Source organism: Ornithodoros turicata, chromosome 1, assembly GCF_037126465.1.
Source record: "Ornithodoros turicata isolate Travis chromosome 1, ASM3712646v1, whole genome shotgun sequence".
Taxonomy (NCBI): domain Eukaryota; kingdom Metazoa; phylum Arthropoda; class Arachnida; order Ixodida; family Argasidae; genus Ornithodoros; species Ornithodoros turicata.
Window position 1 is genome coordinate 22,530,756 of NC_088201.1, and position 27,666 is coordinate 22,558,421.

At 44.4% G+C, this 27,666-nt stretch overlaps 3 protein-coding genes across 4 annotated transcripts; 1 reads left to right on the forward strand and 2 right to left on the reverse strand.

Annotated features, from left to right (window-relative positions):
• Positions 1–1,641: 1,641 nt before the first annotated feature.
• LOC135397554 (exosome complex component RRP41-like) lies at positions 1,642–2,445 on the reverse strand. Its single transcript, XM_064629150.1, has one exon. The coding sequence runs from the start codon at positions 2,405–2,407 to the stop codon at positions 1,667–1,669; it is 741 nt and encodes a 246-aa protein (XP_064485220.1). The 5' UTR covers positions 2,408–2,445; the 3' UTR covers positions 1,642–1,666.
• A 647-nt stretch (positions 2,446–3,092) lies between these two features.
• LOC135377644 (uncharacterized) lies at positions 3,093–9,029 on the forward strand. The gene is made up of 4 exons (XM_064610218.1): positions 3,093–3,353; positions 4,318–4,615; positions 6,873–7,924; positions 8,675–9,029. Exons 1-4 carry the CDS (start codon positions 3,265–3,267, stop codon positions 8,910–8,912), a joined length of 1,677 nt encoding a protein of 558 aa, XP_064466288.1. The 5' UTR covers positions 3,093–3,264; the 3' UTR covers positions 8,913–9,029.
• Positions 8,982–27,666, reverse strand: LOC135377643 (cytoplasmic dynein 2 intermediate chain 2-like). 2 transcript variants are annotated; one of them, XM_064610217.1, is made up of 11 exons: positions 27,395–27,666; positions 22,295–22,379; positions 21,984–22,199; positions 21,836–21,890; positions 20,378–20,557; positions 18,413–18,543; positions 18,019–18,175; positions 17,857–17,961; positions 9,638–9,798; positions 9,226–9,428; positions 8,982–9,167 (listed from the first exon to the last, which is right to left on the reverse strand). In XM_064610217.1, exons 2-11 carry the CDS (start codon positions 22,358–22,360, stop codon positions 9,053–9,055), a joined length of 1,389 nt encoding a protein of 462 aa, XP_064466287.1. In that variant the 5' UTR covers positions 22,361–22,379; positions 27,395–27,666; the 3' UTR covers positions 8,982–9,052. The 2 variants fall into 2 exon arrangements, with proteins under 2 accessions (XP_064466287.1, XP_064466286.1); XM_064610216.1 differs by lacking the exon at positions 27,395–27,666 and adding an exon at positions 24,173–24,325.

Here is a 27,666-nt window from a genome sequence, read left to right on the forward strand (position 1 = left end):
TCATACAGGTATTACATCGTGCCAATGACCACCTTCATCATGGTCCCATATCCTTAATGTCCCTTCAATAAGACAGGAGGTATCGTACACGACACACATGAATGAAAGCAAGATCATAAAACGAAATAATATACGCACATCAAATAAAATCTAGCTTTAGCCACAAATGAACCTGTACAACAGTGTACTGGATTTTCAAAAAAATGGGGATAAGACTGGTGTACTTGGCATCTGTCTAAGCCCTGCATTTGCTAACACATTCAATCTTGACACACAATTCCTATACATTCTTATTGCATCCTATAACAAAGACCAATAATACGGTGTTAGTGATGGGAAGCAGGGGCGGATCCAGACCCTAGCTTTTGGGGGGTGGGGGCTTTGTCGAAGCCCGTAGTGGGGGAGGGGAGAGAGGGAAATTCATTGTATAAACTGCCGTTTTGGGGGGCGATCCTCCCCCCTGGATTTGCCACTGGTGGGAAGTAAACAGTAGGAGCAGAGTGGGAAACTGGTGGCAACATATCACGATGGTTTAGGGATTGCAACCCTGCAATTATTCAAGTGTTCCTTGTTTTGCTTTTTTATTGTGAAGGCACACAGTATGAAGGCCTCCACTAAACCTCTTCCACACTTGTAGGTGACGTGTGGAAGGAGAGACTGTGTTGACTCTTGCACATAAAGCATTCATTAGCAACATCAAAAGCATGACTGAAAGGAACAGAAGGGCACTGACAAGGTGGTGCGTGACTGCGAAAAGGATTCCTTTTTGCAATCAAAAGCATGCCAATCTTATCAGACCAGCTGGTCTATGTTCCTCTGTGACGTGTATATGTCGGCAATCCAGCAGAACTTGGGAATAGGTGACAACTGCAGGCAAATAAGCCTGCTAGCTGTCACTACTGACTAAGTAATGGTGGTGACGATCAGATAGTATTTTTGCCTCAAAAGCATCTAACGGTATTATGCACCACAATGGCAGCCCAAGTCAGCTTGGGTACTGGGTACCATGGTTGTGCTGAACACAGTAAGTGAGGAAGCCAATATGAGTCTACTCAGCATTGAGCAAGGAAAGGATCCTAAGGATTCAGGATACCACATTCACACTGGAAACAAACAAAAACTTTATTTCGGGACGATGGGTGGGGAATTTCATCGCCAGGGGCGATACTCTACCCCATTGCGGGAGGTGAGGCGGGGAATGAAATAATGAGCTTCGTCACAATAAGGATCGAAGTCCTGTGGCATCCAGAAAGGTGAAGAGAGCCTTGACAACAGTACCATGAAAGGGTGACTGGAAACAGTCAGCCTTTGAAGTGCCTAAAGTCTAACAAAGTCGTATACATCATGACGTATGCACCCGACTCTCCAAGCCTGAACAAGTTCTTGGTGATACAGCGTGAAAACTGGTAATGAACCTCAAATAGCCCACCCAAGTTATGTGGCATGAGTCCATCATGTACAAACGCTCTGTGAACATGTATGGTGCTATGACACAGAAGTGGTAACATGGAGACAAACCAACATACGTGCACTATTTCCAAAAGTCTGTTGGCTCACATCCACACATGGCCATTGTCTTGTCTGTCTGTATTCCTTCCTTAGCGCTTCTGTGTCACAATGCAATACCAACAAGCACAAAGATTTGCTCTTTTGATGTATGGCACCTTTATTCCCAACCAATGCATGAACCAACTTGTGCAGTACGTTCCTTAACATAGCTGTCAAAAATAGCATGGACATCTGTACATCCTTTTTCTGCTGCAGCTAACATACTTTCCAAATAATCTGCGTGGACTTTAGATGTCATTTCAAGCAACACTATTTGCTGCGTCTTCGGGAGGAGGGCTACAGTTAAAACAGGGCCACCCATGGTTTCTTCAAGGTGACTGATATCCGCAAGAGGTACGCCGTCCACGAAACCGACTGCACAGGCACACACGTAGTCCTTCAACGCAATTCCAGCGTCTATCAATGCCAATGCCGCAGCATTAATACATACACTGAGTGTACCCCCATCAGCCTGAAGGACTTCAACGAAAATGTCAATTTGAGAGCGTGGATAAAGGTGGGTTAAGATAGTGGCATCAAAAGTTTGTTGAATATGAAGAGTCATTTCTTGCGATTTTCTATCTCCTCGTGGTCGCCGCTTTCGTTCAAGAGAACTGAAAGTCGCCATACTGAACTGACAATTCACTAGCACGCGGTCATGCAGTGCTTTCGCACGACTCCCTCTGATTTCATGAGGCCCATAGACAGCTGCTAAAACTTTTGAATTGCCTTGCTCCAAGTAAGCTGACCCATCTGCTTGCATGAACACACCAAGACGACATCCTATTCTTCGTTGTTCAGAAGATTTACGTCCATCTAATCGGTAGCCCTCGTCAGAAAGCAGTTCAAGCCCCGCCATTTTCACGATTTACACTTCCGGGTGGATTTCATTGGCACCAGAGACCATGTTGGCTAAAACCATTATAGCCTAGTCAAACTGTACCGGAAACTCTGATAAGGGAGCGTTGCCCGACGACCCGACAAAATACAGAAAAAACATAACATAGCAATACTGCTGGAAATGGCTCATTCTACTGTTCTACTGGCATAGTTTACACTGGCATTGCAGTTCCTTGGCTTGTATATAATATTGAGTAGTTTAATAACGGATGTTTTGAGGGCATACGCGACAGGGACAAACGCATGCAAGTAACGCATAGATAGGCAAGCTTTAGCCGCTTTAGCTTCTTTGAAGGCATGTAAGGTTCATGTTACCCAAGAAGGCGAATGAGAAGACTTTTCACAGGACATCTTGAGGTTATTTTGATTTGCAACGGGCACGTCTATCCAGGGAGGAGACAACACACCAACACACAACTGTAAAACCGAAACCGAAAAACTGCGGTGACACCCACAGTGCTGACGATGGCACTGGATAGTTCGTAGTTCGTACTTCGTACGCTTCGTACTCTTGTGGTTGTTGGGTCTGTCACGGGTGTTACGTAGAGTCACGGTAAAGTCAGAAAAGTCTAGTGTCACGCTGTCAACAGAGGTCTTGAGGATGATAGGTACGTTATATTTTGGATGCCCTAACTACGGTTGCTACGGCGCTGCCATTCATGCCTTCATGCGGCTTTAGAGCTTTGGGCATTGGGAAGGTATTTTAGTCGAAGCCATGTGTTGGGCGAAGAAATTGAACGTTGCTTCAAGTATTCTCTTCGTTTCTTTTCGTATGCATATTTTCTAGTTGTACTACATGAATTGAGTGAACATTTAATGAAAATGATAAAAGCGAAGTGCACATGGAAAGTACAGGGTGATCGCCCAGTCTCCGATGCGATTGTGCATTTTGAAAACGACGAAAGGTAAGGTATAGTGATCGCTCTAGGCATTGCTTGAATCTTCCTTGTACTGGTTATGTGATCATTGATCTCGTCACCTAGGGATTTTTTTCTTTGCTGTTCTACTTCGTTTTGCATAGCTCTCAAGCTCGTATCATTTTGTTACGGGCCTGCAAAATACTGCGCCGATACATTACACTACTATTATACTTCAAGTTTGACTGTCAGAAAAAAAAGCAGGCTTCATCTTACACGCTGCCACAGTACAGAGCTGTAGGAAATCAAATAGGGCAAGAATTAATGCCATGCAGTTTCATACAAATTTTTGATGGGCATGGTGTACTGAAAAATTTTGTGTAACCCTGTGACCTGTTCACTCTGACAAATAAGTTTTTTTTTTTCTTTTTCAAGCACGTACTTGTCGTGTGTGTGTGTGAAGCATTTATTCTGTACAGCTCCATTATAAATATCTAGTCCAAATAAGTGTTCTATTTTAAAACTTGGCATCCTCCCCAGACAGGGTTAGAGAGAGTGAGTGTGTGCCTGACCTTTGCTGCGTCTGTCTCACTGATCATACTAAGGCATATTAAAGTTTGAGCATACTGCATTTTAAAACATGTACTAACACTATGTGAGTTTCAGTACCATTTCTGGACGGAACTACGTAACAAAGTTGTTCAGTGTCTGTGTTAACACTTGAAAAGTAGCTTCCAGATGCAGGTTTCAGACTTCCTGTTATGCTTGGAGGCTTAGACATGATGATTGGTATTATGAAAAGAAAAAGAAAAAACAAGAATGCTTGTGGAGTTTTTACATTATGCGAGAATGCTTGTTATAAATTCTTGTGGCATTCCACAAGTGGCATCGTTTTATTCTTAGAGAGATTGATGAAGAGATTTGCCTTGACCAAACACCACTGGCAAGTGAACACAATTTGATTTCTGCAGTAATGCTCTCAATATTAAACAAAAATATTTGTTTCTTTCAGCATTGATCTTGAAGATGCTATCTCAGCAGAGAACTGTGTTCAGCTGGAAGCTCCCATGGATGACGACATTGCTGGAAACTACATTGTTCCTGCATGTCAGATTTTCTTGTTTTGCATTGAAAGCCGTCAGATCAGCAGCATTTCAATTCTTTCCGAAGCACGAGTTATCGAGGTGTATGGCTATCATGGTGAATACCTCAGCACTATGAAGAATGAACTCATGGAGGAAGTAGATGGTCTATCAGTATTTCGAGGGGACCTGAACCTTGAACGTCCCGTAAAGGAATGCTGTCTTAAGGTATGGTTTATTTGAGCTTTGCTAGTTAACACATTCATATGTGCATGCTAGTAATACATGTGACTAGTTATGTATATATTTATGGCTAAAAGTAAACCTGACAGTGCAAAAAACCTACCAAAGGCTTGGTTTTGTTCTTTCCTTTACTTCAATGGTGCCCACTAACAGCCCATCACCCAGTACAGCTGTGCATTAGCAGGGTGCATAGAAATGGATGCAAATCTGATGAGAATACCTAGTTTGCTACTTCGGCACCTGTTCAAGCTGTTGAATAATGCTACATTTCACACTGCACAGGTTGGGACAGACTTAGCTGAAATGTGTTGGTAGATTTGGTATTCAGGCATATGTGATGGCACTGGTTATTGGAATTTAAGGGGTTCTTCAGGGATGAGTCTGAGCATCATCAGAGTGCAAATATGGACAGGGACACAAAGTTGAAGCACCTTGAAAACAATCCTTTACGTGGTTACCTTACAAGTAACGGTAATAGAAATTAACAATTCGTAAACCTAGTGCTGTAATTTTTACTTGCAGTTGTAAGACACCAATAAAGATCAAACAAGTTCTTTTGTAGATGGACGACTCCTGCTTTCTTTATCATCTGTGTATGTTGTCATTGGTGTTGAGGCAACAATAGTCTGTTGTCATGCAGAGCACCAAGGTTCTGGTGACATATGTTATCACTAAAATGTGTTTATGTTCACCTGGTAGACACTAGTGTGGACAGTATCTTAAGACTTATTATTGGACTAATATATTCTGTATCTTCCTGAAGTTGAGGTGTTTTTATTGACGAGGAGTGAAAAAATAACAAGAATAAGCACAGTTGTTTGAGTTGAAAATTAGAGCTAGGCAACATATTAGATGTCTCTATTGCTTTTTTTATTTCTCTGTGAAGATGTGAAGGGGGCTCATTATTTCATTCCCCGCCTCACCACCAGCAATGGGGTAGAGTATCGCCCGTGTCGATGAAACTCCCCATTCATCCATGTTATTTCTCTGTATTTGTTGTTCAAGAAAGAGCTGCACAAACCACCGCATGACAGTCCTGTCCCCAACACGGTTTCTGCACGCTGCATTATAAAGGACACTTCTTGATGTGGGTTAAAATATTTTCAGGTTTAACCTTCAGTCACTATGACAGCATTATAGTACTCTATATTTCCGAAGAATGAAAAGTCAGATGTGTCTGTGCCCACATGATATTTGGGCTCTGGTTCAAGGCAGGGGTGCAGACATAGCAATATCAGGAAGGGTGGATTCAGCACACTTCACCTGAGGTGCTATTGCAGCACTGGTGGGTGCTTTCCATCAAAGGGGACATATCTGTCAAGTTTGCATTTCCTTCTGCGCATTTATTTGGAAAAATGTTTGCACACCCAGTACTTTGCTTGTATACTTCACGAGGTCGTCTAGGTTGTTTCTTGCGAGCTCTTTACGCAAGCTCTTCATATTTACACTACATTGGTAGTACTTAGCATCTCATAAGAATGTGATCATTACTGCTGTGTCCTGGAATGGAGATTGTGATCTGCTTTCACCAGTTTACTTAGAGTTGAAAAAGGAAATAAGAACTCTATGGTATTGTACTGTGCTGAAAACAGTTATGTACTAAACACATTTCTATTGTAGGCTAACTCGTAGCGTTACTGAACCTTGTAAGTGCCACTTGTATGGGTTAAGAATTACGACCAAGATAGCCTACAAAAGTGCTCTTTGAAGTTTAGTATCCAGGAAATTGGACTCACATCTGTGTTTCATTTGAAGGTTGAGGACCTTAAGTATTTATAATAAGTTGTGGTGAACACAGATGTGCATTCCATTCAGTAGTCTGTTAGCCATATGTATGGGAGCAGAGGAACAAAATTCATGGTTTCAGTTAAGTTTGTCCCAGACTGTCTCATGCATATTTTTTATTACCAAATGTTTTAGTGTGCTCTGCCAATTTCTGCACGAATGATTCCTTCGATACATAGGCCAGTTCATTGGCAGGTCCTAAGCTAAGCCAGCTGACGCCTTACTAACTTTATAGTTTGTCTTTTGTCGGTGTCAGTCTTTTTATTTTATTTTTATGTAATTATGGTGTGTTTGAAATTTATTGTTTATTATCATTTCTTTACTGTTGATTGTTTGTACGGTGCAGCATTAGGGAGGCCCTTTGGCCATTCATGGGCACCCAGAAAATACAAATTAAAAAAAAAAGCTACCTGTGCATACATTGTGGATGTATGGGTATGCCCCCTTGCTCTTGCAGTTCATGCCGTTGAAGTCGAAGGAATCTATGTGGCTGTATGGCATCAAAATTGTGCTTCAGCAGAAGGGTCGTACTACCCTCCCTGGTATGTTCCCACCAAACATACCAATGAAGGAAGTGGAAGAGCGACTGAACTCCTCTCATACTCAGATCAGCGATAAGGCTGAAGCATTCAAAAAGCTGATGGAAACATTTCAGGGGGCAAGCCCTTATATGCCTATGATGCAGCAAACAGTTCCAGGCCTTGCATTTCAGGCACAACCACAAGTCCAGTTCCCACAAAGTGTTAATGTTACACAGCTCTTAGGACTTCTTCAGGGAATGGTGCCACCAGCTGCAATACAGCCTGCTCAAAATAATACATTCGACCTTGTGCAGCAGATAGCTGCTTTAAAGCCAGAGATGGTACAGGAACTGTATAAACATATGCCTGTGCAACATCAAGCTCAACAAATGCCTCAGGCAACAGCACCAGTGCAAGATCAAAATCAAGAGGCTGCACTGACTACATTGGCAGAGCTTATCAGAACATCGAAAATAGCGGAACCTCCTTCAGCCCCAGTCCAAAGTCCAGCAGCACCAGTGAAGACAGCAGAAGGATTTCCCCTTCCTGTGAGCAATGAAGTCATCATGGAATACCTTGCAAAATCAGAACTGTTAAGCAAAGAGAGTATAACAGCTATTCTGACAGATATTGTTAAGAAAAGTGGATCTGAATTTCACCTTCATAAGACTCTTGGAGATGCTGAAAAACCTGATAGAATTCAAGATGATGTCATACAGAAATATGCACAAGCACAGCCACAGTCGATGTTAGACGGCGAGAAGGAAGCTGATACTAACATACTGGTGAAACCAGAAGTGATGAATAGTGCGGCAGCACTACCACATAAAGAAGTGTTACCAGAACCATCTCATCCACCTGTGACAGCAGCAGTTCAGACAGTTACAGAAGAACTTGTAGACAGTGCTTGCCAGACAGAACCTATGCAGGAAGAGGGCTCAGCAGCAACTCCTCAGGTCACTCAGGAGATGGTCTTAGATGTGCTCAAGTATGTTTTCATTATGTGTTATTACAAGTTCTATATTTTATAAATGAATTAGTAATTATCATAAAATTCATAATTCCTCACTAAACGGAATTGTGCTCATACAATGTATCACATAGTTATTGGCTCATCTGGGTTAGTTTATGGTTAGGGCCAGCCCGAGTTACACACATTGTCTGGCAATGTCAAGAAAATTAAAAAGAATTTGTGCAATACCAAATGGATGTGGCAGAATCATCAGGGTTGTAGCAGGAAATGATAACTCTCTACAGTAACATTTCTTGCAAAATATCTACAGTTTTCTTAGATTTGAGTAAAAGGTTTTGTCTATTTGAAAATTAAAAGCTTATTCTGCAGGCAAAAAAAAGTCAAAAGGAAATTTCACATGTGGCGATCAAGAAGTTATGGACTTCAACGTCTGTTTGTTTCTTTTGTGTTTCATTTGTATGTGTAGCTCTGTGTGGGCCTAACAATGTGGAATTGGGTCATAGTGTGCAATTTATCCTTGTGAAGACGATTGCTAGGAATGCCCTGAGGTTTTTTGTGATTGGGAACCATAAGAGTGGGTGTGATAATTATGCAGCTAGCTTCCACTGAACTGACTTGCTGTAACACTTGTGATATTTGACACTGGGTTGCCATGACTGAAGATACAGGAAGCTATGCATGAAATGATGTCTTCATAGAATCACCTATGCCCCATTTAAATTCTGCAGACATGATTTTTGAATTCTGTAATTTTGCTTCTTCCAGAGGTGACCTTGAAACATTGTTTGAAAAGATGAGCAAGGCAGCACAAGAACAACTACTGAATCTACTGGGAGGACATATGGAAGAACTAAAGCAACAAGTAGTAGAAAAGGTGGAAGTCAAGATTCAGGAAATGGAGGAGAGGGTCAATGCCCGTTTTGATGCAATCATCGACGCCCTTCAGGGACAAGAGGAGGAGGAAGAGATTTTTGAGCAGACAGAAGAGGGGTCATCTGTATAAGGGCTCCTTATTTATTTATTTATGTTGTTATACAAACCGCTTAGGAGATTTACGAATAGCAATGTGAGGTCTATGCAAAATAAATGCTTTTAATGCCCGTAAAATAAGTGAAAAGATTACACGAGTAGTTTCAGTATATTCTACAGCAAAATTGTTGACTCAACTTGAAGGAAATCTGTTTCACAGACAAAGTTCTCACCAAGTTGCCATACCTCTGCAGAGCCGTCATCTCGAGCGGCACACAACAGGTCTGGTCTGAATAGGAATAGGTGTAAGTTCCTGGCTTGCCATAGAATATATGCACCGTACTTACTGGTTTTGGCAGTACTGTAGTGCACTCGCAGTACAATGCTGAATACCAGATTCAATCTCCGCATAAGGTATGGACAGTGACCGAATATCAAAAAACTTAATGTGTCCATCGCGTTGAAGGACTGTCAGCATCACTGGTGTTTTAGGAGACCACTGCACACTTGCTACTTCATGTGCCATTTGGATAACGGCAGTTGGTTGTGCCTGGAATAGAGTAAAGTAATGTGCATAGTTGAGACTTGCTCAAATATTCGGAATATGAATTTTTCATTCATGTTAGATATCGGATTAGAAACTATGCAACTAGTTAGGATTGCGGTTCCTTGACCACAAGTGGAGTATTCTAATTTTATTTGACTCATGATAGAGATATCTTGCTATATCTGACAATATAATAGGCAATTAACTTGTACCTGCATATGGCTGAAGACTTTCACTGTCTGATCAACACCGGAGGACAGGAAGACATTTCTTGAGAATGGCGAATAGCAGACTTTTATGACATGGCCCTTGTGGGGGTGAAACCCCTTCACTACTGGGCACTTGTAACCTTCATCTAGAGACCCACTTATGTCTGAAATGTACAGAATTATACGGATTACGCAGTAAAAAAAATTGAAGGATGATTAAAATAATTAAAGCGGCGGAAATGACTGTCAGACGGTCACGATTTTTCAACTTGGAGGCAGTGCCGGATCCATGGGATGGGGGGGGCGATCGCTCCCCAAAACGTTAGATTATACATTGGATTTCCCTCTCCCCCTCCCCCACTACATGCTCCGACAAAGAAACCGCCCCCCAAACCGAGGGTCCCGATCTGTCCCAGCTAGGGGGTTCTAATGCTAGCGCATTGAAATGCAGAACAGTTGCTCGTTTTGTTTTGTGAACCATATGTCTGTGAATAAACCAACAACAAGCTACACAATAGACACAAACAATCAAAATTACGTTCGAAAACCCATCTAGTCTAATAATTAGAATAACAATGTGGAGTGCAGAGGAATGCAACATTCAGGAAATGTACCAGGGTGTCGATTTATGAAGTGTTTGGTTTGTTTGATGTACTGTTACCCTACATTCTTGGAAGCCTCATCCACCCCCAACCCATGCCAGAATCTTCCCAGGGCTAGGGTCAGGCTATGTCTTGATGACACAGTATAAATGTGAACCTTAGAATGAAGTATGGGGAAAAAATAAGTAGGGGAGAGGGAGGTATGGGACGATGGGAGAAGTGGGCACCAAAAGGTTACCTAAACAGATGGTGCTAGCAGCATTAGTTAGATGCTACAGTATTGCTGATCTGCTCGGCACATAATGATGCGACAGTTGCCTTTTAACACCCAAAAGTAAATATACCACATTCCCTTTGCTTGAGTGTGGAACTGAAATGACTTGTCAAGTACCTGTAGTAAAGTGAGCTTGAAAAAAACTGTTCAGTGCGCTATACACCGGATATTTTTCAAATTTCACTAATTCTCGGGGGTGGGCATCATACATTGGAAAGTACTACACCTAAAATTCGTTAATTCACATTCTAATGAAAGATTTTCGGGAATTATTTGAAGACACCCTACTTTTCAAAAATCCCCAAAGCGGGCACATGCTTTGATGTATCCATCCAAATAAGCTGAAACCGAATTATTCCGATAAGTCCGACAAAATACAAAATAAGTCGAAACCACGGGCATCAGGCAGACATAAGGGGCGCGGAGAGGGCACCACCTTCGCCTTCGGCGATTTGTCTTGGCAGCAAAGCCCTCACAGAGGTGGGCAACGTCATCAGGTTACAAAAGAGACCGCGCTCTAATCGGAGCCTGCGCTTTTCGCCACTTTGTTTTTTTTTTTTTTTTTTTTCTTCTTCTTCTTTTTCGTCTCTCTCCCAGTTCTCTCCTTGTGTAGCAGACGACGTTTCTCCAAACCAGTTAGTGGACTGTACCACGATGACGTCAAAGCGGCTAGTTGCGGGCATTGCCACCGTTGCGTATCAGTCTAGTGAATAATTTCGCATAGTGCATTTTAATTGGCAGGGTAACAGCTTGGTTAAAAAAAAGGTCGTGAGTGAAGCGCTTTCTGTGTGTGCGCTAGAGTGGCTTTGAATAAATGACTATCAAATTTTAATGGCTCACATTTCCCCAAAAACCTCGAATTAAAAACTTTATTAACGAATTTCAGGTGATTAGTCATCTAGTAGTTACATCTTATGTCAACAGAATGTGTACATGGCCGTCTAATCAACCTGCAAAAACAGTATCTGTAGCACTCATAGATTTATTAAAAATGTGTAACGAATTTAAAAAACACACACATACACACCCTGTACTATTTTGCCGCAACAACGTGCGAGCAGCGAAAGACGCCTCCATATAAATTGTACCCTTGTTGACTGCGGCATGCTCTACGACAAATATCACGCGTTCTTCAACAAGGACAATAATCTAAGCTAACCTGTAGAGCTCCCTTTGACCTGCGCACCCTCTAAAATACCGACTCACTTTCCGGGGTCAGGTAAGAGAACGAGCGAGGTCGACGTCGACGTAGCAAGGTTCGATGGGAGTACGATCAGGAGCACTTGATCAGGAGGCTCGTTACGATGCTGCTACGTCACTTGCAGCAGATCGGGCCGCGCCCCAAGGTCGCGTTTTTCGTCTGACGGCCAGCAAATAGACCATGACCTCTACCGAAGAAACGTCACCATGACGTAATCATGACGTTGGTAGACATAGTGAAACCGAAACAGCGCGGGCGGAGAACACCGCCGTTTCACAAAGCCATATTCCTTTACCGGGGTCGCGGGTGGCTTCTTTGTATTAGTGGTACAAACAAACGAGGTCACGTTTTTCGTCGCTTTCGTGTCTTACGCCTTCCCAGTCCACCGCGGAAAGAAAAGAAGGCTCCACCCACGAGTTGCATCGTCTGAAAGCAGGGTGTCGGAGCGAACCGAAAACCGGAACCGAAAACCGAAAAAAAACGCTATTTTGGTGCGAACCGGAACGGAATCGAAACCGTATACGTTTTTTTCGCTCAGGAGGGAAACCGAAAAATATATTTAACGGTTTTCGGTCCATGAAAAAACTTCGCCGGTTTGGACTACGGATAGGCGAATGAAACAGACGTCGTGTGCTCTGAAGTCATGTCATGGATACTATACGAGGGTTACGGTTACTGTGGAATGTATGTCGGTATACTATGACCCTTAGGCTCCCTTTGTAATGGTTTATCGTTCGCGCACGCACACAGACTTAGAGGTACATGTGACTCTCTAGCAATGTGCCGTAGTGTTCGTTTTAATTTGATCCCCGCAAACTCTCCTCAACTAAACAGCGACCCAAGGGGGCTGCATAACGGCTTGTTTATCGGTAATGTCGCGCAACGCGTCCCTTGTTTGAGAGCAGCTAAGTTGAATACATTTACGTATACGCGAGGGCAAGCCCGTGCGAAGTGGCAACTCTTTTGTGGACAGGACACGAAGAAAATAAAACGGTGCCGTCGAGCGCGTTTGTGAGTGAAGGTGTTCCTCGATTTGCGTCGTACTCGTGCGGTGGTGCTTGCTGGCTAGACAGTAGCAACAGACATTCGGATGGGACGCGATCGCTCCAATCCACCAAGAAAGTACTTTACGTATGACATCACGACAAACAAGTCCGTTTGTAGCATGTGCTTCAAGAAAGAAGAAAGCCCATTTGAACAGACAGTAACCTACAGGAACCAGGAGCTACCAATTTCACAGCTGTTTATGAATATTAAATACCATGTATGCGGAATAAACGGGTTTACATTTTGTAACATTGATTTGTTTTGTTTTTTTTTTGGGGGGGGATGAATATTCCCAGCAGAAGCGGAACCGGTTAAAAACCGGTATGAACCGTTATTTTTTGCTCCGGAGCAGAACCGGTACCGGATCGTTTATGATGTAACCGGAACGAAAACCGGAACGAAAAACGTTTCGGTTCGACACCCTGTCTGAAAGTCAATGTCGTAATACTGTGCGGAGTGTGGTTTGTTATTCAGACTTACTTCGCGCTTGCTTTGTATAGTAGAGACACCACGTGCACTCCGAGAGGAACTCGTGCCCTTCAGGCTACAGAAGATGGAAGAGCCCGGTAGCCATCTTTAGAAAGTGCTACCGAAAAGGTAAGGCTACCGGTAAAACGGAGCAGAACAAGGCCACAATACTAACTAATAATATGTAACTAACAATACAAATTACAACTAATAATATGTAAAGAATTACAAAAAATCTTACATCATGAGAAGCCACATTTAAACATGGCGTGCTTGTGACTTACCGATTTTTTGCTATACATAGTAGTTCCAGTCTACCAACTTGGCGGCGCTGTTGTACCATCTGACGTAATTTTTTTGTAAACAGTGGATAGGTCTATTTCCCAGAAATCGACATCTGGGCGGTACAGAGCTCCCAGAGAGGTATGTGCATTTGTTAGCCGAGCTGTATTTTGCAATCTCAGAAATTTCAGGTGAAGGGTGTTGCAAAAAAACAGGGAGGGTGTACACCTCCGTGGGGGTGTAGGAAAATCCCTGCTGACGGCTGATTTTGCAGGGCGTTTTTGTAAACTGAATTGAGTGAAGATGACACACCGTTCCGCACAAAATATTTAGCATGGCTCCTGACACACTGCTTGAGGAGCTAAAGGGGCACTAAAGTGCGAAAAATTTATCTTCGCGTAATGAATATTAGCATAGCGCTTGACAGACTGCTCGATGAGATAAACGGGCATTAAACTGCGAAGAATTTCTCTTCGCGGAATTAATATTTAGCATAGCTCCTGACAGACTGCTTCATGAGCTAACGGGGCACTAAAGTGCGAAAAATTTCTCTTCGCGGAATGAAAAATATTTAGCATGGCTCATGCCAGACTGCTCGATGAGCTAACGGGGCACTAAAGTGCGAAAACATTTTCTTCTCGGAATGAAAAATATTTAGCATGGCTCCTGCAAGACTGCTGCAGGGGCGCTAAAGTGCGAAAAATTTCGCTTCGCGGAATACAAAATATCTAGCATGGCTCCTGACAGACTGGTTCATGAGCTCAATCGGTACTAAAGCGCGAACATTTCTCCTCGCGGAATAAATATTTAGCATAGCCCCTGACAGGCTGGTTCATGAGCTAAAGGAGCACCTAAAGTGCGAAATATCTCTGTTCGCGGAATGAATATTTAGTATGGCTCCTGACAGACTATAAGAGGCACTAAAGTGCAAAAAAAAATTCTCTTCGCGGAATGAAAAATATTTAGCATGGCTCCTGACAGACTGCTTGATGAGCTAAATCGGCACTAAAGTGCAAAAATGTCTCTTCTGGGAATATATCTAGCACAGCCTCTGACAGACTGCTTCATGAGCTAAAGACGTACCTAAGGTTCGAAAAATTTCTATTCGCGGAATGAATATTTAGCATAGCTCTTGACAGACTGCTTGATGAGCAAAGGGGCACTAAGGTGCGAAAAATTTCCGTTCGCGGAATGAATATTTGGCATAGCTCTCGAGTCTTGACAGACTGCTTGATGAGCACTAAGGTACGAATAATTTGTCTTCGCGGAATGACAAATGTTTAGCATGGCTTTTGACAGACTGCTTCATGAGCTAAAGGAGCATTAAAGTGCGAAAAATTTGTCTTTGCAGAATAAATATTTAGCATGGCTCCTGACAGACTGCTCGATGAGCTAAAGGGGGCACTAAAGTGCGAAAAATTTCTCTACGCGAAACGAAAAATATTTAGCACCACTCCTGACCATAGCTGGGCGTCCTCACTCATGAGGACCCTCATGAAGACGCCTTACACTCACCTCATCGTCGTGAGGTGAGGGTGAGTGAGGCCAGACCATGCTGAATGTTCCTCACGAGGACCGTCGTGAGGCATTGTCCTTCATGAGGCCCACCGTGAGGGCCCTCATGAGGCCAGTCGTCGTGAGGCCATCAATACGTGAGGGTACAACGTATTCCGTGAGGAGCCTCACAGGTGAGGCCCCTTGTGAGGAACCTCACGGATGAGGCCATGAGGCCTTTCGTGATGGACCTCACGGATGAGGTGATGGGTTCGGGCTCCTCTTTGCTGATGCCAAACACTAACGTTAAACCTCACTGTGACAGTAACAACTGTTACCGAATTGATCCAAGCGCTGCACGAAACCGTATAAACAGTTTAATGCCGCGCAGTAACATTGGTACCAGCTACTGACACAGTAGTTCAACGCCGATGTGTCATGTGAACATGACGGAAAGTTCTTTTGAGGTTCATGTGCCTACTAGTGACTTGAAGACACGTCAGGCCATAACGGTATTCACGAGGCGAGGGGTCGTGAGGCCATGAGGGTCCTCATGAGAAGAAGGTACGTGAGGCCATGAGGGCACGTGAGGATGAGGACTTGTGAGGCCATGTGGGTCCTCAATAGGCGAAAGTACGTGAGGCACCGTGAGGACATGAGGGCCCTCATGACATGAAGACACGTGAGGATAAGGACCTCATGAGGTGAAGATACATGAGGCCATAAGGGATGTGAATAGCCTCATGAGGTGAAGGCATGTGAGGGTGAGGATGGTGAGGCCTCTCGGGATCCCGATGCCCTGAGGTGAGGTTTGTGAGGACAAAATTTAAAATGGAATGTGAGGGTGAGGGTAACTGAGGTTTAGTTACTGGCGAGGAAAATTTGGTGAGGGTGAGTGAGGCCAAGAAAGTCTGTGCTTCGTGAGGTGAGGATGAGTGAGGCGCAGGAAAATGCCCACCTATGCTCCTGACAGACTGCTTGATGAGCTAAAGGGGCACTAAAGTGCGAAAAATGTCTCTTCGCGGAATGAAAAATATTTAGAATACCCCTGACAGACTGCTTCATAAGCTAAAGGAGTACTAAGTGCGAAATTTTTTTCCTCGTGGAATAAATATTTAGCATGGCTCCTGACAGACTGCTCGATGAGCTAAAAGGGCACTAAAGTGCGAAAAAATCCTCTTCGCGAAATGAATATTTAGCATAGTTCCTGACAGACTGTTCGATGAGCTTCAGGGGCACTAAAGTGCGAAAAATGTCTCTTCCTGGAATGAGAAATATTTAGCATGGCTCCTGACAGACTGCTTCATGCACTGTGTGCACTGACGACCTACCCGAAGGACATACGTGCTGAAATAATCTTTTAAATCATTCAGTGCTCTCACACGCCAAGCGTTCTAGAACAGCTGGTCACACCAGTGCGACCGAAGTTTAATTTTTTTTCTTTGTATTTCTAGTCAAATCTAATCTAGACTGCTTCATGAGCTAAATCGGCACTAGAGTGCGAACATTTCTCGTCGCGGAACTAATACTTAGCATAGCCCCTGACAGGCTGGTTCATAAGCTAAAGGAGCACCTAAAGTGCGAAATATTTGTCTTCGCATAATGAATTTGTCGCGCTAAATTGTCGAGCTAAAGGGGCACTAAAGTGCGAAAATTTCTCTTCGCAGAATGAATATTTAGCATAGCCCCTGGCATGCTGCTGGATGAGCTAAAGGAGCACCTAAAGTGCGAAATATTTCTCTTCGCAGAATGAAAAATATTTCGCATGGCTCCTGAAAAACTGCCTAATGAGCTAAAGGGGCACTAAAATGCGAAAAATTTCTCTTCGCGGAAAGAAAAAAATTATCATGGCTCCTGACAGACTGCTTGATGAGCTAAATCGGCACTAAAGTGCGCAAATTTCTCATCGCGGAATGAAAAATATTTAGCATAGCCCTTGACAGACTGCTTGATGATCTAAAGGGGCACTAAAGTGCGAAAAAGTTCTCTTCGCGTAATAAATATTTTGTATGGCTCCTGACAGACAGAAGGGCTAGTACGGGTGCTGGGCCGACTTCATGGTACTGTACCGACATCAGTCTGTGGAAAGCGTGCCGGAAAACCCTGGTGGTAGGATTCCAACCCACCACTTCCCAGTCTACAGCACGGGCTTGGAGTAACGAGTGGAATGCTTTTATCCGGTCGGCCATGCCGGTGGTAATACTATATCCCAGGGATTTTCCCAGAATACCCCCGTAACAGCCCACAAAGAAAGTCCGAAAAGCCAGCAGCTATGGGTAGGGGGTGGATGGGGGGTAGTGCATTTGGAGAAGGGAAAGTGGGGTGAAATCCTCCTCCTCATGTAAAGTTGCCATAGAACCCCTCCCAAAATCTTTTTCTTGTACGTTACTCAGTGTCAGTGAGTAACGTGAACCCCAAGCAGCACAACGTCGTGGCCCAATATTGGACTAATATCGGCGATGCCGACCCAATATGGATCCGAGATTGGACCCATATTGGGCCAGTATTGCCAATATTGGACCCATATTGGGCCGGTATTGGCAATGTTGGTCCAAGATGTTGTGCTGCTTGGGCCGGTGTAGTGAGACAAGTTCAACGGTGCCATTTCTGTTCGTTGTCTCTTTGTTAATTGGCGCAATGAGCAAATAGTAGTAGCTGATGTCCCAAAGGTTCACAAACTTTAGCTCCACATAGGAACAACGTCAGGGAAGACAATGTGGAATCCCGTGGAATGGAATCCCGTGAATATACTTTCAACGGAAGCATGCTTCAATACTTGTAATTTTAAAAACACGTGCGGTGAAACTGAACTGTCAGCATTCTTCTGCGGTTCTTGATAAACAGGAATACGCACATGGCAAGTGTTTCGATGAGTTGAGGGACCCTTGGAGCACCGCGCCTCCTTCTGTTCCAATGACGAACAATGAAGGGTCGAACTGGTTCAGAGAAACCGATGTCACTGAACAAATATGAAGCTATGAAGCAGTGAAGGAACAGAATGAAAGTGCTATCTTACCTCCTATAGCAGAGCTGCTGCTCGCCCCGGACTTGATATTCATGCTTTGGGGCATACTGTCTGTGGTGATTATAAACCGCTCTTTTGGTTCTGGTTTTTGGCTAGGATGAATGAGCTTCCAGTACAATATTCTTCCATCCAGACTACAGCTAAGAAACTATGGCAAAATGTAGAAATAAGTGCGAGAAACGATGTCAGCAATCTTCGAGATTCGTATCTGGACACAAACCAGTCCCTGAGCTACGGGTTTGTCATCATATGTAGACACTACAATGGGCGCAAACTAAAGACAAAAAGTATTTGCCGTACTTGACGGTCTCTGGCGTCCTACCGTTGCACGAACATCATTAACAGCAAAAATGCCACTCCACCTGGTGTAACAACAGTAACTAACCGAATCCGCTGTATCAACATATGTACTCCAATGTACGCCCGTGACAGCGTCGTGGTGTTCACCCTTGATGACATTCGATCCAGTAATCCAGTTCTCAAGATCCCGCCCCAAATCCCACAATATGATATCACCTAAAAAGAAAAGGAAAAAGCATGAGAAACTGAAGTGTTCATACTCAGTATCCTCATGACATTCTGCTTAATTACCAACAGAAACCCTAGCCGCCTTTTGAAGTGCGAAAGGGGGGAACAAGACAGGAGCAAGGGGTAACGTATAATAATACTAGGCAGTTTTAGCAGAGCGTGATTACGCCACGCCCCGCTCAGTGGGCGGGCGGGCGGGCGGGCGAGCGAGCGAGCGAGGGAATGCTCATCTTGGAAGGGATTTACAGAGCGACACTTGTCCTCCGCTCGACGTCCTGCTGACCCATAACCGTGAATTTGAAGAGCCAAGATGTCTGCCGCCAGCGCGATAAGTATCCTACTCGTAAGTACCAGCAAGCGCTATACAGGGTGTCCCAGAAAACGTGTCATTGAATTATAATAAAAGAACTACACCACCTAGAGTCATGCGGTCAATGGCATTTGTTCTTACTGGGTTTTTGCCACCTCCTGTTGTGAATGTCGTGTAACGTAAGTTTAATTATGTACATTTTTGCGACCTTAAGTCGGAAATTTGCCTAGCAAAGGTCACTCTTCTATCCCACCAATGTGAAGAGCGTGTCTAATTTTGTCAAGTGGATGATAATTGACAGGGATATTCAGGAGCTATCCCATCGGAAAAAATAGCCGAACATCATGCTCTACGGAGGTCGCACAGAATAGCGCACAATGAATTTTTCAGCGCAATCTTTGTCAATCCGACGAAAGGAGGTTGGAAACCCAGCCCTCCCCGACATCGCAGAAAGAGATAAAATAGGCACGGCTTATCACGTCCGACTTTCGCTTGGATAATACTTTCCCTCTCCCAATTTTAGGAACTGTTACTTTTTCTACTATCACTCTGTGGGCTGGCTTCGGAACCTCCTTTCGTCGGATTGCGGACAGCGATTGCGGACAGCGATTGCGCTCAAAAAGTCATCGCGCGTTATGGTCCGATGCTCCAAAAAGCATGATATTCGGCTATTTTTTCCGATGGGATAGCTCGTGAATATCACTGTCAATTATCATGAATTTGAGTGAATTCGGCACGCTCTTCATATTGGTGGGGTAAAAAAGTGACCTTTACTTGGCAAATTTCCGAGTTCAGTTCGCAAATATTTACATAATTAAACTCGGAGTACACGACATTCACATTATGAAGTAGCAAAAACCTAATAAAAACAAATGCCGTTGACCACATGATTGTAGGTGGCGTAGTTTTTTTATTATAATTCAATGACACGTTTTCTGGGACACCCTGTATATAGTATGTTTTTCAGAATCCCATCAAAGCGTCCACACACTGAACACACGTTCACACTAAAGGTTGAAAGTGCGACTTCACCTGTTTTGTCTGTGTTACCTTCGGCGCTGTTTTAGATTATGTACCAACCGTTCCAATACGTTATGCAATAAAGGTCCTCCTCCTGGAGCGTGGTTGTGATAACAGGTACCTACTATTCACTAGGAACTCCTACTAGGTAACTATTTTCCTGGCACTTTGACTGAACGTGACTTTGACGTGTGTGTTCGGTAGTCGCTCCACATTCCTTTACGCGCTCTATTTGCTTCTTGCAGCGACATACATGAGCCCTTTATCGATGCTTGCTGGACATTTCTATGGACAAGATTCCCATAGATAATTCAATGCTGGGTTTTACGTCGCGAGGTTATATAATTCCCACTAGAACGTCTCAAACGTACAAAACAATATTGCCGGATTTTGAACAATGCAAGTACAACCCCAATACAAAAATCTGAAGAACTGTGGGCCCCTGGAAGAATCGTCGCCTGTGGCTGGACTATGGTACCAGCCAGTACATACCGTGAAGTGTCCCAGCAACAAGTATAGCAGACTTGTGCGAGTGAAATGCAAGCGCCGACAAACAGCCTTCTGTATTTAGAATGCTGCTTGGCTTGCACTCCTTTGAAGTTTGACGATGCAAGCTCCATAAAAACGCAGATGAATCATGCAGACACCAGCCATCGTGAGTGGGTATACTGCATGTAATGGGCGTTCAGGAAAACCACAGCACTACTAAATGCTGTCCCTTGCCCGTCGGAGACATTATCGTATAAACCACCTTAATGAAAAATGAGCAACGGTGACACCTCCTAATACTATATTTTGACACCGATTGCATAGGCGTGTGAAGTATTGGGTGTGGGTTGGGTGCTTGAACTCCTCTGACCTCAGAGCTTTTGCCATGAATGCGGAGATGTGATCTTCACAGCACTACATCTCCAGTGGCCGACCGGATGAACTCCTATCCCCATCAGTTACGACGCATCCGCGTGTGTGATATCTCATTTGCGTGTGTCATGTGTGTGTGCGAGTGTGTATGCCTCATCTTTTTCATCGTCATCCCGCTCATATGTTAATCCACATGCACTGAGGTATGGTACCGCAGTTGCTGCGGTGAATCACCTCATCCCATCGTCACTCATGTAGTTGTTGTGGGCCCCGAAACAAATTATTGGATGGACCCTGTTGTGACTTGAAAATATCGTTGATATCATCGTTGATATCATCAAATATCATCGTTGATTTCTTAGGCAATTTGAGGCTTTGTTTGTATCTGTCCCTTCTATGTTGTTCCAGCCTCAGAACATCAGTTTATCTCTTGTTCATCAGGTGCCGCTTGCGTCGATTTCCGTCGTATGAATGTGTGTATGAGTGAGCAAAAATGTAAGAGTGAAAGGAGGGTGAGTGAGAGTGAGTGGCTGGTTTGTCGTCCCTTCAGATGACGCACCCCGAAAGTCACTGGAGTGGCGTGTTAGCTTAGCTCAATTGGTAGAGCCCTGGACCGGCAATCCAGAAGATGTGGGTTCGATCCCTACAGCTGGCTAACCTTTTCAGTGACTTTCATCTTTCATCGTTGATTTCTTAGGTAATTTGAGGCTTTGTTTGTATCTGTCCCTTCTATGTTGTTCCAGCCTCAGAACATCAGTTTACCTCTCGCAATGTTGAGCCTCCCGGGGTACGCGAGCGGACATCTTCCCGAGGGCCACCGGAATCCTTCCACTCCCAAATGAAAAGGGAAAACGAGGACGACTTCCCGGAATCCTTCAAGGCTGCAACCTACGGGTTGTCTCTGCCTCGATCTGGCCACCTACGTCCTCAGCGGCTCGCAACAACCCCCATTAGCCATCTCAGTTGCATCTTTCTCCAACTCCCTACCAACAGCATTACCAAAGTCGTATCGCGGTTCCACCCGACAACTGCAGCACGACACGACAGCGACTACAGCAGACGCTTAGGAAATTTGCGCACGAAGAGGATATGATAGTGCGACGACAGAGCCAGTACAGTTCCACGATATCCCACTGCAACGAAGCTGCAAAAGACAAAGGCAAATTATGTTTTTCGCCATGATTCCAAAAACTATTGTTATATTAGCTAAAAAAGACCTTTAAGCGTGTCTACTTACACGTGCAGGAAAGGCTAGCTGAAACAATGGTGATACAGATAGTTGTTGCTGATCTTTGTCACGCACGGGGCAGTAATGTGGAAGAGCTGTGCTCCTGGACGCCATTTGCAGCTGTGCTGTCATCAGTGGTAAAGTCTCTTTTAGGAATGAGCCCACCGACGTCATATCCCAGTCCCTTTGTTTAGGTATCTTCGCATCGTTTTGAGCTGCCTGTACCTGGTGAAGGTTGAATATTGGAGAGGAAAACTATTGAATGATACATATTCGTCAGGCACATCTGCCACATACGATCGTACTGAAGAGTAATGTACCTCAGCATCAGCATACGTCCGAGTCTGCACAGCAGCTGCGTGCGAATTCACTTGCTCAGTCTGCATCTCAGTGTTAACTGAAATGCTGAAAAGTAGACTCATTCGAAGTGAGTGAAGGAAAGTGACGAGCGCGTTTCATCCCTGGGACTGCTTGCACGAACGTTGAGGAAGTTCTTCAGTGCCGTCCTCAGTAGCTTTGCCAATGCTTTACGAAAGAGCAGCCTTGATGACACTAGTGTGTGCCAGAAGCTCTACCGAAGCTACTGAGAACACCACTGAGGAATTTCCTCACCGTTCGTGCAAGTTAGCCCTGGATCTAGGTTGATAATCAGGCAAATCTGGACCATGACATCAATCGTAATTTTTCAACGCGATTTCACGTGGCAATAGTCTAGGTACATATGATGTACCTATATAGTCGGCGCCTACCATTTCAGCCCTACATAGCTATGCTTCTGGTATTCATTGTCACGTCAGAGAAGACATTAAAGGTTGGGGCGTCAGGCGATACAAAGCAGGAAACGTTAATTGTCTCATTATCGGTACGTGTATATCATTTTCACCCAAATAGTAATACAACAATGGTAGTGTATGTCCGTGTCTGGAGCGCATCGAGTGAGGGTGAGACTCAGTTGAGAGAGAGAGTAAACGAAGTTCTTAGCAGCCCTCGTGCGTGCAGCTCAACATACCTTCTTGTGTTTGATGCTTCCCAGACTGACGATATAATGGCGTTTATTGCAGAAAACCACTCTAATCTCGTAATATACAATCTACATTTTGCCTGTCGAGATTATGCAAGTAAGTCCAGTAAAGTGTTCATTCAAGGGGCGCAAAATCTCGTATCCACAATTCCTTCTAAGCTGCAAAGACATCACTATAACAGTAGTTACTCTATATAGCAACCCCAGTGAGACCGTAATGTAAGAAATTACTGTTACAGTCGCTCCTGACGTCTTCATTGAAGATGTGTTCAAGCAATTAACTAACGCATGAAATAACATCCGACAACGATATTTTTTGTTATTTTTTAAGTCGGGTTAGCGCCGCGAAGCAACTGTGGCTATGAGCGGCGTACAGATGTGGACAGCAGGGAGGAATGGGGGACAGGGTTTAGTATGCGTCTTGGGCCGACTTCAAGGGGAACTGTGCAGACATACATCTGGAAAGTCTGCCGGAAGACCCAGGGAAACCCTCAGACAGCACAGCACAGCCCGCGGTAGGATTCGAACCCAGCACCACCCGGTCTTCAGCACGACCTTGGCTACAACCAATGAGCGGATGCCTTTACCCGCTCGGCCATGCCGCTGATGACAACGAAACAAGAAGCATAGTCTTCAACTACAAGTTCGAAATAACAGAATTAAGAGTAGTTACCCATTTGTAAGCACTTGATCGGTACTCAGCTACCATCCAATTAGAGACATTTATGGCGGGGGGGGATAAGTTCCACAGTCACCAAACTGCTCCTCCCATCTAATGTTCCAGAGTGCCACCCCACCATCCAGTCTACCCACAGGTATGAAACAATTAGTTACTTCATCCTACTTGCGCTACACATGTGTAGTCACCCGTTAAGAGTAAATTGACCAGACGTCCCGAATTAGGCGGGGCAGGTCTCGCTTTTTCAATCGTCGTGCCGCTGAAGGATTTTCCCAGCACGCCCCCCCCCCCCCCCGCGGGCCCCTAACACCTCCAATAAGATCTTGCAACCCCCCCCCCCCTAACCAAATACAGACAAGGCTCAAAACGCCACAAAACCAGCAGCCATGGATGAATCTATGTGATGTGATGGATGCATGTGGATGACTCCAATTAAGTATTAATTTTGTACTACTGTTCGAACAGTCCAAATGACAATGTTGAGTTTCATTTACCCACCTGGTTTTCTTCCACGATGAAGGAAATTCATTGTAGTCAACGACCTCATTTGAAAACATGGGTGCAGCACACGAGGAACGCGACCGTGCAGTGCGCTCCGACAACAAATAGTTGTCATAGCAATATTGGGAGTGGGGACAGTTGCAACCGCGGCAAGGGCTCCATGTGTGCGGACACTCACGACAAAGCCACTACGCTGGAAAGTGTTGAGATCACTTTCCTTGTGCGTTTACCTAACTATGCGGGCTTCTCTGGGCGATTTCATGTCGGTTCAGGCAAGCCGGTCCCCTTCGGCTCTTCTTTAATTTTCGTGATTATTTTATAGGGGAAAGCATCATCTCTGAACAACAACAGTGGTCTCGGACTTCACAGAGCAGCGGTTGCCGAGAAAAAGAATAAATAAGAATGCAGGGCGATCTACAGCGTCTCGCAGAGCAGCGCTGCCCTCTCTGAGTTCAACAACACTGACTTCGATGCCGCTTCATCCGCTCTGTGTACAAGTAACAGATGCATTACGTTTTTGGTGCATTCTACATATGGTGATGAGTAAATGGACTGCAGTTTTGCCGTTGGGCCAATAGGTTGTGTCACGCCTGCGCCAAAAAAAGAAAAAGAAGAATAAGAAAAACCGAAGAAGTCTATATAACGAAATTAATAGCAGGATGTACAGGGGTTTGGACAAAATAACTCGAACACCACTATTTTTACATAGATATTGGTCCGGGGAGCATGAAAGCGAACTTACAGATCTGCCCTGGCCAGCCCATCAGTCACCATACTTGAATATTCCCGAGCAACAAACAAAGGTCGGGCCAGGCTTGGCAATAGTTAGGCTGGCCTATCTTGCCTTGGTTGGTACATCATCGGCCAACAAGCTTGTTTCTCGATACGGATCTGTATCCTGGCCAATGACTTGCCAAGCACTGGCCAGCCTACATTGTGCCAAGCTTGCGCCAAGACACCGAAGCATTCCCGCGGCGTCACTCATATTCATACTCAATTATCTCGCGGCGTAAGGTAGCGATTTATCATTGTTTGCTTGTTGCACGTCTTTCCCACAACAGACAATGTGCACGACAAGTTCAAAAAAAGAAAAATATATAAATAACAAGGGAGCCCACTACACTCTTAAAAAAAGGGTGTACTATAACTCCTTTCCTTGCCACATATATAACACCCTTTTGGAGAGTACAATTACGCTCAAAAGGGTGTCTCCTCACTCCCTCAAGGGAGTAGCATACACCTTCTCCCTACCGGGGAGTAATATTACTCTCCAGTAGGCAGAAATGTGTTATGCTACTCCCTTGAGGGAGTGAGGAGACACCCTTTTGAGCGTAATTGTACTCTCCAAAAGGGTGTTATATATGTGGCAAGCAAAGGAGTTAAAGTACACCCTTTTTTTTTTTTTAAGAGTGTAGGGCCAAACAGTTAACAAAGAAAAGCAATTGCCTTTCTTTCCTGAGGATGAACAGATACTGTACTTAGACTGTCTAGCGAGCTTCCACAAATTCGAGAGTCCTCTTTGCCAGCTAGTCAAAGGGTCAGGTGTCTAAGTTTAATTTGATGTGTGCGCAAACAACACTGAAATGATGAATTGCTTGTCGTATTAACTCACCATGAAGATAACGTCTGTTTCTTACTGCTTGTGGTTTGAAACATTCACTTGGTCCATCAGTCGAACTTATGCACTGCTACACCGTTCCGCGTTACCCTCTCCCCAAGGCGACATACCGAGATTGGACCAAGCTTGGCAAGAGCTTGGCCTGTCAACCTAGTCGTGCATGGCAAGTGCTTGCGGCCCGAGCTCGTTTCTTGGTATGGATCTGTCCCCTGGCCGACGGCTTGCCAAACCTCGCGCTGCCTATCACAATGCAACACTGCGCTAACGTTGACTGGCCGAATGAGTCGTTGGCCAGCTGTCATCCGACTTTTTGCCAACCGTCGGCTTATATAGACCCTGCGTGGGGCATTCTGGAGAACAAGGTCAGGAGTAGATTTCCATCGTCTGCTTCCATCAAGGAGTTACCTTCTGTACTGGTTGAAGAGTGGCACAAAATTGACGTGAATGTTGTTCATGGTTTATATTATATTTGCCCACTGGATTGGATTGGATATGAAAGAAGAATTTGCCCATTCCTCGACGAATTTCAGCTCAATTATGTGCTAAAGGGGGTCCTACTCCATATTAAGGAAAGAACGTCTTATGTGTGGTTTGTGCTCGAGTTATTTTGTCCAACCCATGTACAAGAGCCAGAACCGCAAATACTACAGAAAAAGTATACTTTTTACATCTACATCTACATGCGGTAGAAGGTAAAGGGTGGCTTGCAGTCGTCTCATTCGATATCGATGTATCGCTTAATTAGCCATATTAGCGCAGAAACAAAAACCTTCCTGTACACACTTGGCATGCCTCGTACATTGTGCAGCTATGAGAACCAGGTGCAATGTTGTCACGTGTGTCACAAGGATGGATGCACCTGAACGACGCGTACATCAAAAATCGCGCTCGCCGAACCAAACTCAGCACAAACCGAGTCAACATGCCTCCAAAATCATGCTTCTGTAGCTCTCAATGTGAAATTATCACAACCAAACATGGTTCGCATCTGATGAACAGGCTTCTATACACTGTTTTCCAGCCAGCCTCACACCCAGCGCTTTCGCACCCAGCCCACTCCAGCAAGGAGGAAAGCGATGCCAGGGAGGAAGCACACGACACGTGTGCTTTCCTTCTTTCTGGCATGGGCAGTGAACAGTTTTCAACGTGCTCCCCCGGCTAGACGGCGCTGTGCTTTCAATATGGCGGCGTCCACGAGAAAACGGTGTATAGTTAGAACAACAACAACAACAACAACAAATAAGTTAATGATAATGAATGGGGAAATTCGCCACTTAAGATGCGGCCCACTACCCCAAGGCAGGCAGGATGTATAGTTAGAAACTTTTGCCACGCTCAACTGGTTATCCATTTAGGGAATAGCAAGCCCACACCGTGGCTAACCTTTCCCTTTCCTTCTTACTTTGCATTAAACATATTCCCCCCCCCCCCATTTTTACCAACAAGAGTTCTCGATACGAGGATTCTGCTCGCAATATTTGGACTGGGTTTAGTCCACTGCGTTAACGTGAGCTTGTCTCGTTATCTAAAATATGAAAGCTGACGGTACAAAGCAATATTTAGAGCCCTGCACTACGCAATGAAGCGGACACAGTACTTACAAATATATGCCTCGGCGTGAAAGTCATTGTTGCTTAAAAGTGCAAAAAAAAAAATGCTATGACTTAACTCTCCGGATGACGTAGCACATCCTGTTGAGGGAAGTTCCAATGGGTGCCTGGTACACAAAATACAAGAAGACAAAAATAAGAGACCGGTGAACTCGAAAAAAAAAAATTATAAAATAGGGGAGGACAGGGGTGGAATGGGCGTAGAAGTGACATTTCGAGCGTAATGCTTTTCCTCAGATGAATGAAAAACACCGAATGAAAGC